Source organism: Perna viridis, chromosome 4 (assembly GCF_037379345.1).
Source record: "Perna viridis isolate PV_CMFRI_1.1 ecotype Kerala chromosome 4, ASM3737934v1, whole genome shotgun sequence".
Classification (NCBI taxonomy): domain Eukaryota; kingdom Metazoa; phylum Mollusca; class Bivalvia; order Mytilida; family Mytilidae; genus Perna; species Perna viridis.
The window spans coordinates 24,724,395-24,737,623 of NC_142448.1; the positions used below are offsets into that span (position 1 = coordinate 24,724,395).

General features: G+C 34.0%; 2 protein-coding genes across 2 annotated transcripts in view; one reads left to right on the forward strand and one right to left on the reverse strand.

Annotated features, from left to right (window-relative positions):
• Window positions 1-414: 414 nt before the first annotated feature.
• LOC148619433 (uncharacterized) lies at window positions 415-12,046 on the reverse strand. The gene is made up of 6 exons (XM_088579311.1): window positions 11,713-12,046; window positions 9,867-10,077; window positions 3,884-4,752; window positions 3,376-3,537; window positions 2,749-2,897; window positions 415-2,430 (listed from the first exon to the last, which is right to left on the reverse strand). Exons 3-6 carry the CDS (start codon window positions 4,686-4,688, stop codon window positions 1,810-1,812), a joined length of 1,737 nt encoding a protein of 578 aa, XP_088435437.1. The 5' UTR covers window positions 4,689-4,752; window positions 9,867-10,077; window positions 11,713-12,046; the 3' UTR covers window positions 415-1,809.
• LOC148619434 (uncharacterized) overlaps window positions 10,005-13,229 on the forward strand; it is a 28,181-nt gene continuing 24,956 nt past the window's right edge. Inside the window, exon 1 of the mRNA XM_088579313.1 lies at window positions 10,005-10,128. The gene's annotated coding sequence lies outside the window, so the exon portion shown is untranslated. The remainder of the gene's footprint in view (window positions 10,129-13,229) is intronic.

Sequence of the window (13,229 nt, forward strand, 5' to 3'; positions counted from 1 at the left end):
TTTGGCTAGTTATTGTCAATGGTGGCGTCCATATTGTTATCACCCATTGTTTACATTTGTGAAACTTTCCGTAAATATAGTAATATAAGATTTAAATGCATCTAAAAAGTTCACACACTAGTGCTTGCACATTTTAGGAAGTTAATCTAACATCAGTGTGGCAAATAATATGTGAATTTCCAGTATAAACCCAAAATAAGCAGAGACTGGTTTTATACTACCATATCTGGTGACGCATGCGCTACGCTTCATTTATACAAAATGTAAATTTACATGAACAAAATATGCTGCATAGTTTTGTTTTACTGTTTGTTTGTTTGATTGATTGGATTGGTTGTTTTCATACATCTTTTATTGGTTTTATAACACAATGAAATCTAAATAAATATACCTTTTATATTATTTCTATGAACGAAATTCAATCTGGTAAACTATGTCTCTATACTTGTCAATTTTCTTAATTTCGTTCCATTTCTACACAAATGGGGAGAATTGTGAATCGTCATTGAAATGACTAGCACATATACATCAATCACTTTGGGAAGATATTTATAAATAGAATGACATAAATAAAACGAAGTGAAAATTACTAAAATAACGAATAAACATAATGTTAACTTATCCCGACTCAGAAACATAATACATCGTTGTTTCTCAAAAAAAAAAAAAAGATAGCACACCTAGATATAATTATATAGTTCTTGGTAGAGATTCCGCATAATTTGTAAAAAAATAATTCCAAATAATCTTCCAAATTTACAGAAGAAGATGTTTTCAAAATGCTGTAATTTTCGATCGACAACATATTTGTCCAGTGTGATGGACGCGTTTTCCAACAAACGGTCGGTATTCCAATGGGAACAAATTGTGCTCCTCTACTTGCTGACCTATTCCTAAACTCTTATGAGGCTAACTGTATAGCTGATTTTATTCGAAAGAAAGAACCTCGTTTAACTAGATCCTTTAACCTCAGTTTCTGCTATATAGATGACGTATTATCGTTAAACAATCCTAGTTTTTTGGATTTGAAACATTGCATCTACCCAAAAGAACTTCAGATAAAGTATACTGCAGACGCTGTGATGTCACCCTCATATCTTGACCTACACTTAGAGATCGATGGTAAAGGAAAACTATCGACCAAACATTACGACATACGTGATTACTTTTCATTCAGAATTTTTTTTCATCTGTGGCAACATCCCTTCAGCACCTGCATATGGAGTTTTTATATCACAACTCATACGTTATGCCAGAGCTTGCCGTAACTATGCAGACTGTTTGTATCGCGCTATGACTCTTACAATTAGGCTTCTGGAACAGGGTTATATTGCTACAAGATTGAAGTCATCACTACAGAAGTGTTATGGACGCCATCATGAACTCGAGCATCGTTACGGTGTATCCATCTGCACCACGAAAACTGATTTGTTCATCGTGTCATAGTTTTCCCTTTCTCTTTCGTGTACCCTGGACTTGACCTTTTATGAGCAACTCGGCGGGTGTTTCTAGAAAAACAGAGGACGCTTACCCTACCGGTGCACCTGGTTCATGCTCCCAGTTTTTATTTGAGTCCGAGTTGCTCATTTGCTTTTGTTACTTTGTATGTATTATTTTAGTTACTTAATGTTCGTTGTTGTGTATGTCTGTTTTCCATGTTTGGTCTTTGTCCCTGGATTACTTTCGTTTGGTTTCCGCTAGAACCCTGGTTCCCTTGATTACTCTTAAGAAAGCAAAAGTGTGGGTATGATTTTATATAATAAGATAGACACGAAAAACATTCATACAATATTAATATTTAGGGCAAGTTTACATAATCGTGCACGTTTTCGATTTCACTTGAGGTTTTTCAGATTTCATTTCCTCAATCTTGCTTTTTAGTTCACTTATTTCTTTGTCTTTTTCTTCTTTGATTTTATCAAGTTCACCCTGCTTTGTTTTCGTTATTTTTGTTTTCTCTAACTCAAGCTTTTCTTCATACTCTGATTTCTGAGCATCTAAGGCTTTTTGTAAATCATCGTCTTTCTTGCTACACATTTCCTTAATTTCATCTTCTTTATCGCTGTACATTTTATTCCTTTCATTGTCAATCTTTGTCTCGTACTCAAGTCTTTGAGCCTCGAGAGCCGTCTTTAGCTCCTTGCTCATTTCCTCTTGTAGTCGTTTAATTTCTTCGCCCTTTTCAAAGAGAATCTTACCTTCCCCGTCTTTGTTTTTATTTTCAAATTGAAGCCTTTGATGTTCTAACGCTTCGTGCAGCTCTTTTGTCTTTTCCTCTTTCATCGCTTCAAATTGTGCTTTTTGTTCTTCCGTTAGCGCTTTTATTTCTGCTTCTTTCTCCATTTCGTAATTTTTCATCTCGAACTCTTTAGTGCTTTCATTGTCAAGTTTCTGTCTTCTTAAAGCATTTTCAAGTTCTTCCAGGTGGAGCTAAAGCATTATAGCAAAACAAACAAATAATTACCGTTGTTTTCTGTTGTGTTAATACAATCTAGACGGTATTCAAAAGACTATAACTCAATCAACAAGCTATGATATGTTTAAACTTGTACATTTAAGTGCTTCTAATATTGTTTTTTTTCTATTACAAAATGCATATTTTATCAATTCGTAAATGTAAATGTAAATGACGTACTTAACAAAGGAAATACTAAGCACATCTTTACTCGGATATTTACACTTCCCATCTTCTTTTCTGTTTAACATAAAAATAAAGTACAATAATCATATGAATATGTTATGACGAACCTGCTTGATGTGGTACCACTCTTGGATTTCAGTTGGTTTCATGCAGTAGTGAGCGCCGTCTTTCCGATTAAACACCTCCCCATTTACCTCATACAGCTGATAGAGGTTGATTGTTCTCTCCACCGAAACCTCAATTACTTTGTAGGTTTCTGCAATCAGATGAATGTAAACTCTGCTAGATCTTTCTAAACGGGTAATATTGTTGAGCCACATCACCAATGATGCAAATGCATACATGTACTTTAATGTATCTTTTAAGATTATTATCTATACATGTATATGTAATAGTTGGTTGGCTCAAACAATCATAGACGTACATGTTGTCAAAATTTCAAATAAAACATCCATCAATAGAAGAATATGTAAAAATCGTGCGAAACATAACACAACGACTCATTTTATTTGTATTGCTGTAATATTCGTGTGGATTTTACACAAATGTGCAATTCTCGAAAATCTACGTTGCTTTTTATATTAGCGATAGTATGTTTTAAATAATGTTTGAAGCATGTTTTGAAAATGTATCCATGCTTACGGAACTATACAGTGTCACGTTTTGTGTAATTTTATGAACATTTTGATGGAGAATCAATACAAATACGACTAGAAATATGATGTTAATTGTACCTATTCTTGTTTCCTTGAGGCCCCCAAACTTGTCAAATACAGGCACTAAGGTAACGTTGTAACCACGTGATGTTATGGGCGGTTTGATCACTGCAATGGCCTCGCTGATCGTCTGCTGGATTATATCATTAGATCTATCACATCTAAGGCCGGAAACGCAGCCTAGCCACAGAAACAGAAAATAACATGCATATATATCGTCTCTCAGGTTGTGTGTATATGACAAAAGTGGTCTTCCTTTGGTAGAAATTTAATGCTGCCTGTTTATAGTGCAATATTAGGATAACAATTAATCTTAAAGGAAGCAGGGGATGGGCGCACTATTGAATCTGGTTAACCCCACCATTTCCTTTGGAAATGCCTGTACTAATTCATGACCATTACGGTTTTTATCCAACTTTTCCTAGATATCGCCATATTTAAATATATGGATTTTTTTTACTATTACCGTTTCAGTGCATATGACTCTACTTAAAAGGAAAAAAAACGTAAGCGAAGTATCACTTACCATCATCTGTCACACCAATATAGAGTGTTCCACTATGGTTACTATTCAAAAACCCACAAACATATTTAGGGACAATGTTGACCAAGAATTCAGCAATGTCACCCTCCCCGTCAACAAACGATCTTTTAAGACATTGTTTTCCTAAAGTTTCTCCTTCCATGTAGCAGCGTTCATTTCCTTTCTGCTTATTAGGACCCTGATTGCGAAAAGATGTTGTCTTCAATGACCTGACTCCCCACGCATCACTCAAGTACTTAATGCTTTGGTTGACTTTCCGATGCGAGTTCTGCTTTTCCTTACTTTTGTCTACAATTTTACTTTGTTTTGGATCAACAACTTTCTCGTCTGATTTTTCTTCTTTTACTTCTTTTACATCTTCTTCGATTGAGTTGTCGGTATCGATGGTATATGTTTTCTCCGTTACAACACAGTGATTTTCTTTTTCCGTAAATGACCTTTCATTCTTCTCAATCAAAGTTTTGGATAAACTATGATTATTTACAATCTGAGCTTTAATATCCACGTCAGGATTTATAATAGAAAGAAAATTAAATTGCAACTTTGACCGCTCCTCGGGCGACGTCAACTTTTTAACGTAAGATTCCAAGTTTTCATCTTTTGCCACTTTTATTACAGCCTCTCTAGATTTATTTCTTTTAATGAGAATGTCAGTTTTCTCCACATTCAAATGAAACAGACGGTTGAAAAGGTAAAGCAAATTATTAGATATGTCCTCTTCTGAACACTCTTCTTTTAAGTTTTCGATTACAACATAGTGTTGCTGTTTCTCTTTCTCATTTTCCATGGTGAATTAAAAGGCAGTATTTAATTGCGATTTGGTGGAACTCCAAAACTATAATGTATGGTGCCTTCATAAAAAAACAATTATTTCAACTTTTACACACTTTTGAAATATATAAACGATTCTTTTCTATATGTATCTTCTGTTTCAAACATATTAAACGAAATATATGTTAACATTTTTTTAAATGCCTTTCTGTTGTTCAATGCAATGTTTGTATTAAGATTCCCCATTTTGACGTTAAAAAAATGTAGCACAACTTTTGTTCACAAATCTTGTCTTAATCTAATAAAACGATTTTTTTAAAATCTAAAAGTGAATGTCTTAAGAACAATTAACTTACTGGTGCACTGAGTATGAATTGCAGAATACAAAGGAAATTTAATGTTTTACATATTCAATGAACCAGTGACATACCAGAAAGTGTATATCTATAAATATTATGTAATATGATCGTCAAAAATGATTGATCTATTATATCTTAAGTATTATCATTTTGAAAATTGCTCAATTTCATGATATATCTTAAGAAGAGTTAACAATGCCGGTCTCATGATTTGTTTGTTCCTCAGTAAGTAAGCGGTTCTATTAAGCATTAATTATAGTTCATTTATGTACAACCTTTTTCTGTGTGTTGAAAAGAGGTGACCATTGAATAATACAGTAAGTACATGTAAGTAGATACATGTACCCGTGTTAACATTTATATGAATCAAACAACCGGGGACTTTAAAGCTACCATATAAACAATTGTATTTACATGTATTGGAACACTATGATAAAAACGGATTGTTAATAAAAATGTCTTCGACGTAATTGCAATGAAGAAATGATAAGTAGAAATATCAAAAATATTTTAGCTGATCAACAACCTATTACATGCAGATGTGAGATCAAGCTCGGACAATAAATTTCGCTAACTTGCTTGTAGAAATTATACCGACATTGTAGTTAAGTAAATGATTTCTTACAGTCACACTTAGTGCTCTGAAAATGGAGGAAAAAATAACGCCACCAAATGACTGTTTTGTCGTCAAAAGACTGGGTCAGTAGCTGGCATTGACAAAAGCATCGCGTGGAAAACCTTTCAATACATATATCATTTTACAGTATTACCCAGTCAGCAATTACTTACACATGTATGTACGAAGAAGGTTTGAAACATGAATTGTTCGAAATCGTTCCGTCAAAAATAAGATATGATGATAATACGGAAGTGATTTTTTGATCTTTCAAAGCCGAAGAGCGGTGTTTATTACTGCTATTATGATTTTTAAAGTGAAATCAAAGAAGCACACCGACAAGAAATAATTTGCTTCCCTTTAAAAATAATGATCATACACTTAAGTACAAAGTTCATGGCTTTGTTTAAAATGTGATACACTTGTAAGACTTTTCGCTTTACCCCTTGATCGAGACAGCAGACATAGCACCATAGCAGTTTATCACCGAAAAAGATGTTATTAATCATTGCAACTGGTTTGACAAAATGAATGATCCAAAGTTTGTCTTCCAATGAAAATATTTATGTAACGAGCATATGTACGGTGTACATGTCAAGGAGACTACAGCCCCACCCGGATGAAAATATCAGTCATTTGAAAATATGTATACATGTATTAAAACTGAAAATATATGTATTCTGATAAATGAAATATAACAACAATAGAAAAAACTATAAAGTTGCTACTAGATCTGGTTCTTATCCCAACTGCATCACCGTTGGGTGCGTTCGACTTTCATATGTATTGACAAAGATGAAGTTTTGAATGACAGTCGACATACAAACATCGTTTGACTCTTTCTGAAACACAACTAATTGTTATTTAATCTTATACGTAATTTTATTTTAATATTAGCAACAAATATAGATAATGTGCCGATCTTTCTGGGCCGAACTGACAGACATTTTGTTGTGAACAATCTGTGCTCAAATTCCAGTCCTCGAATAACACGAAGCTTGACAAGGCACTTGGATTGAAAATTCCGATATTACTGTTTGAAATAAATTGTAGGTTTAATAGTTGTCTTAGTGTACTTAATTTTTACATGCTTGGTTACTTGGTTATTTTGCATAATTTTTTTAAACGCGTGTGAATTCAATTTGATGAGCAGAGTTAGACTTGTATTCGAAGTATAACTTAGGAATTCCTATTTTTTCCAAAGGACATATATGCCTGGTACTCCTATATCTGAATATACTCGTGGCATGATTCTTCCGAATTATAAGATTGTGATTATCAGTGTACAATGTACTAAAGGGAGTATGATTCTACAATGTTCAAAACTAGGGATATGCCCACTGCATTTATCAGTGATATAGTGCCTCAAAAAGAAAAAAAGGAAAAATACTATCGCATGAGTGAAAGTGAACACGCAAAGAGCTTGGACTAAGACATGTCATTGCAACTGATTTTAACATGTAGCTAACAGATGTCCCTATACTCTTATGTAGTTGTCATATTGTTAAATTATAGAAGAAAAAGAAAATATCAGAGAATAAATTCATGGGTAAACAATACAAAGAATACCTTTTACTCCGATTCAGTGTCCATCTCTCAGTATTCAGTGATACCTTGCCTAAACACTCAATGCTTCAAGCTCTCTAAAGTATACATCACTCAATAAACACGATGACTCAAATATGAAAGTAGAGTGACAGGGATTTTAATGAAGGACATCATACGAGGAACAAATCGTACGTGTTTTTTAAACAACGAACAGTATGGACCCAACGACACGTAAAAGCCAATACATAAGTTTCTAACTCATGATATACTCGACATTTAATGTTTTGTATGAGCAACTTTTTATGAGAAACTCGGCGGGGGTTTCTAGAAAAGCAAAGAACGCTTACCCTACCGGTGCACCTGGTCCATGCTCCAAGTTTTTAGTATGTCCAAGTTGCTCATTGGCTTTTGTTGCTTTGTATGTATGATTTTAGTTACTTTATGTTCATTGTTGTGTATGTCTGTTTTCCATGTCTGGTCTTTGTCCCTGGATTACACTCTTTTGATTACCGCTATAACCTTGGTTCCCTTGATTACTCTTGTACATTTCTTAGGACATTTTCTACATATTTGTAATACATGCTCATTCTTATTCTTATGAAGGAACATATCAATGTTGTAAGTGTCAACTAATTTATTTTCTTCAAAGGAATAAAGAAGAATAAAGCTAACGTTAAAAGGGTATAAAATGATACAACTTAATAAGACATTGAATGTTTTTTTTTTCGGAAATATGCTTTTCATAAATAAATCCTTCAACAATTGTGCAATACATGTCTACCCAATTCCCGTCATGAGCGGCGCTCATCAACACGCACGTATCCTTATTATTGGAATTTGGTTCATTTGCGTTCCACTGCATATCTTCCAGGTTTTTGTACAAAATGTATTTGTTCAGAGTTCGTTCTTTCTTTTTTTTTAATTTCACACTAAAACAACTGGTAAGCAATTGTTACATGTATATTTACACATTTAAAAGCTGTCATATATGTTTCCTTTATTTTAATTTGTAGTTGTATTAAAACATCATGAAACCATTTAACTTTACTTGTAGGTGATTTTCGGATTGGTGGTATCCGTAGTTTTTACGGTGACTTTGTCTGGTACAAAGATAGGATCATAATTTATGTGTCAAAATAACTCGCTTCCTGTCAATCTTGAATTTACCCCCTGTTTAATCGAAGAAACGCTGTAGTCTATGTTGAAACTGTTCTGTCCATCTTTGAATATGATTAAATAAGTCAACTGTCTGAATTTAATATTTTGACACGGAGGTCTGTACAGCTTCATTATCAGGCAACAATGATTTTTGAATGAGACTATATTTCTTCCCTTTTTTACTCGGAAGTCACGTGAGTGGCTTCGAGTATTGTAAGTATAAGAATAACTAAAGGGCTTCCGGCATATAACTTCATGGACGGAAATGCTGTGTTCAAATTAATGTGCGATTCTCTTTTAAACTTTAAATATTTCACCAATATCCCAAAAGAATGATATTTCAAACATTTTAAGTGTTTATTTTCAGCTCAATATTGTCGAACTGGTAAATCGAGACGCCAAACTATTTTTTGTCGCTTGGTCGCGTAGAAATTTCAAAGAAGATAGTTAAAAGCTATCCTGGTTCCCGGGACTACTGAATATTGCGATCGGGAACAAGTCTTGTTAAAAGCCAATACAATTCAATTGGAGTTATCTCTCTTTGGGTGGTGTTGGATTTTAACTATGCCCCGTGGATGGTAAAAGTTCTCAGATGGTCGAAAATGCGTTATCTCGCACTTGAAATTACTGCAGGCGACGCGGAAACGGGAGACTGTGTATTAAAAAACTACACTGTAGTGCAATATCCTATTCTTCCGACCCAAGGACTGATCGTACCAAGGCTATTCCTAATGATTCATTAAATGTTGTATTTTTTCGCGAGTGTTTCAGAGAGTATACCTCTCTCAATAAAAGTACAATTTATATGTGTCTCCTCCGCAGACCTATATATCACGCGTTAGCTTTTAGGCTCTGTTGTCTAGGATGTCAAAAAGCACTACCCATTACAAATCTGCGTATCTGCATTTATTTGCATAAAGTGGTGGTGTTAGTCAACGAATTCAGCAAACATGTAAAATTGTAATATCGAATATAATACCCTAAGCGCTTGGCAATGTCCCGATAAAGCATTAACATCCGATATGCTAAATATCATCATTTAAACGACTGAAGTGGCCGGCCTCTTTCGCTTTTTAATGTGACATTTCAGAACAGATCGTTTGTACTAGGCAGCTTTTGGAGTGATCCTAGGTTTATATGAGTTTCTTTGTCATTGACTTTTAGTACATGTAGTAATTTGTTTGATGCCATTGAATATACTTACAAGTCGCATGCGAATGAGGTACATGTATGCATGTATAGCTACGCAATGTAGTCATATACAGTACAGTATGGATTGACATCTACTCCATTAGTTAGGGATAAGACTAAACAATAAGCGATTAAACTAAAATGCATTTTACTCAGATATTCATTTGTACCTGTATGTGACCAAGCATGCACTGCGCTTGTTGAAATTATATGATACACGTTTATGCTGATTATACCTTAGGCTATGAGACTCTTTTGGTTGAAAATAAATACATATTACCATTGTGTAACAGAACTTCGACATGTATAAACGTTAGTTTACCTCAACTTTGTCAGTTTGACAATAATGCTCTCGTAACCATAGCAACGGCATATTCGATTCACATGGAATATTCTGAGCCAGTATCTCAACACAAAATGGTTCATCTGTCTTATTAGTAAAAGAGCATGGGAAATAGACAGTGTCTTCATACCATACAGCTTCCAGAAGAGTATTCTTTCTAAGGAGTATGTCTTGCAGTTGTCGTGGCTATCTACCAACAGTATTGAAATGGGAAATAAAGCTCTACATTTTTGTAATATATGTAAGTTTGTATGTATATATATATTATAAATATAAGTGAACGTTAGGGATTAAAGTTACAAAAGTATAGAATGGAATTTCCATTATCAATAACAATTACCTGATAAACTTCATGAGGTAATTGTACAGTTAACAATGAGATATTCTTTTTCTATTTAAATATGTGTCTCATAGAAACTTTGAATCAACTTTTCAGTTGTCAAGTTAACTACCTAAGACAATAATACTAAATCAAGGGAAAACGAGGTCTTGTCCTTGATGTTAACTATGTTCCTAATACATGTAAAGTACACAAATGCACAAACAAAGGACTACCAGCTGTAAAGTAACATGCCAGCTCTAAACCAGTTTAAACCTACTAAAGTTATGTCCTCATCGTATGCAATATCCATCCCAATTCTTCCCTTACAGAGAACTACGTTTCTATGGTACATCGTAAGTCATACAAGGACATAACACATGTCATGGGTCATGCCAACTGTTTATAGTTCTAGTTTGTTAGTTTCTATGTTAAAACCCTATGAGCGAATCAATGTTAATACCAAAAATGCTATATTTAACGATTTGACAGCAATATCATATATATTTCCCTTACAAATGAGCCTATTCGCCGGTTTAGTCAATGAATCGGCCATGGATGAGTATTGAAGTTTCCGTGGTTTGTGAAAAATATCACCATAAAATATAGGATGGGAGATACTCCTACTAATTTATCGTATACAAGTCAAGTACATCTATATTAGAGAATGAGTTCCTCGAAACGGTTGAAAATTTTGTGAATGTTTTTACGGGCTTCTGATATCGAAAACCATGATGTATAAAAAAAAAAATCGAACATTGTTACAAACACAAGCAAATGTAAGCACCATATGACGTTGACAAAGGGACGTCACCATTTAAGAGTGGATAGTTACTATAACAATACAATGTATGGAATGACAAATCATCCCTTTTATCGTAAATTCTAGTATTAAGCTGGCCATTATTGAAATGAATACTAAATCAAGAAACTGACAAGTTGATTTAAAGTACATGTGTATATAGTCGTATTCACTACTTACTTTGCACATGATGAAAAATTTAGTGACATAATATTATGACCAGATACTTTAGGGAAAAAAAATAAAGATAAAAGTATGATATTGGTCACGACTTACAGTAAGTTTGGTGGCCAAGGTTCTCAATCAAGATGAAGACCATGATAATACTTGTATTTGACTAAAACTTACATACATGTTACCGTAAATGGATAGTCTCTGCCGATTTGATTTCAATCTCTATCGGAATCCCCCTTTTAACTGTCAAAACTACATTATGTTATTTCTCCCTCATTCTAGTATCGAAAAGAAATATTACATAAAACCCTCGTACCTCGTTTTGGCGTGGTTAATTTGTGTGTTGTTTCTTCAAATCGAGCTCTTACGTGTGTAACATTATGTTTATGTTATTGTAAAATTAGAATTATCCTGAATCTTAAGGAATATCATTTAATTTCGAAATGCCTGTACCAAGTCAGTAAACGTACCATTGCGGTGGTTTTGAAAATTCCGGTTTTTACCCTGGTATAATGCTTACGACTACTTACTTTCTATGTTGTACACCAGGCTGGAAAATATATTCTGAATTCAGCATCTGTAATTTACCAACTACACGTATACTGTACAAGGCCTGGATATCGTCTGCCTCGTTCCAGCTGGCTGGTTTTTGGCGGGAACAGTGTCAGAGATTCCCCAAAGCTGCATCCTATTGGGGCGACCTAAACCCCGGACCACTACACTGGTATTGCCATTTGTTATATGGACTTTTCATATTATCCTTTTGGCTAGAGCCTTAAGTTGATTTTATCATTTCGGTAATTTTGTTATTTACCTTCATTCAGATGTTGCTTACTAGGAATCACCCCATATACATTGTACGTTGACATAACGTACACATTTGACACTTATATGAAGCATGTGTAACATATAACAGGATGAGAAGTTTTATTCAATAGTAATGCCAATAGATATAAGGTGGGTGGTGACGTCGTAAGTTGATTTTAAATGTAAAATCAACATTGTTAAATGCAAATACTAAGTTATAATAAACAAATATATTTACACAATATCCGGTTTTTGCGTAATTTCATCCTCCATCTTGCGATATTATTTTCTTTTTTGTTAAATAGTAGTTCTTCATATTTACGGGATGAGAGTCATTTTAGCAAGTTTTGTTAATAGGGACATAACCAACCAACACCTGACAACCTGGTTAGCGGTCTCATCGGGGAAAGGGAAAGCAGTAAACAGTAAAACTTAGAAGCATGAGCTGTATTCACTTCGATGCTGTATGATCGAAAATGCATTATGTATTTGCCACTAATCCCCTCTAATGGAACGACTTGTTTACGGTCGGGTTGTCCAGATGTTTAACTTTCGATCACTCTTGTTCCGTGATTTACCGGCATATATAGGCTTGGTTCATTCCACATACATCTTTTTATGAAAGATCGGGAATCTTCGTACTACTATCATGGACGTCATGAAATTTGCGATGCCATTGACCGTACATCACTTCCTGTCAGACTGAAATCAGACCTTCTGGGATTTTAAAATTCGTTAAGATTACCGCTTTGAAGACTTGTCCTCTAATAACTATTTCTTATAATGAAATACCCCGGGATTATCTCTCTTTTAATAAATAAAAAATATATATATATATTTCGAAGAAATTGTACATTATGTGAACACGGCCCTTTTTCATAAATAAAATCTCTTAAATAAAAAGAAGATTTTTATGAAACTGGGCCAAAGTCGACAGTTAATCTATATAATGTCATTGTATCCCTGTACGCGTAAAGATAACATATAAAGAAATATCTATCATGTCAAGAGATACATGTAACTGAATGCGTCATCATTCCAAATTAACTATATAGTTGTTAATACGTGTTTGAATGTTAGCGATGTTTAAATTATGACATAAATGACCAGCCCGTGATAAATCAATGCTAAAATGGAGTAACTGTGATTTATTTCAATTTTAATATGTTTAGTTTCTTCATATTTTTTAATTGATGCAGCATATGTGATGCAGGAAATGTTGTTCGTGGTCCAAAGAGCT

Coding starts and splice junctions, on each gene's coding strand:
- LOC148619433 (XM_088579311.1), bottom strand. CDS start 4,688: ATGGAAAATGAGAAAGAGAAACAGCAACACTATGTTGTAATCGAAAAC. Junction 2,898..3,375: donor CCTCAAGGAAACAAGAATAG/GTACAATTAACA, acceptor ATCTGATTGCAG/AAACCTACAAAGTAATTGAG. Junction 2,431..2,748: donor AGTGGTACCACATCAAGCAG/GTTCGTCATAAC, acceptor ATAATGCTTTAG/CTCCACCTGGAAGAACTTGA.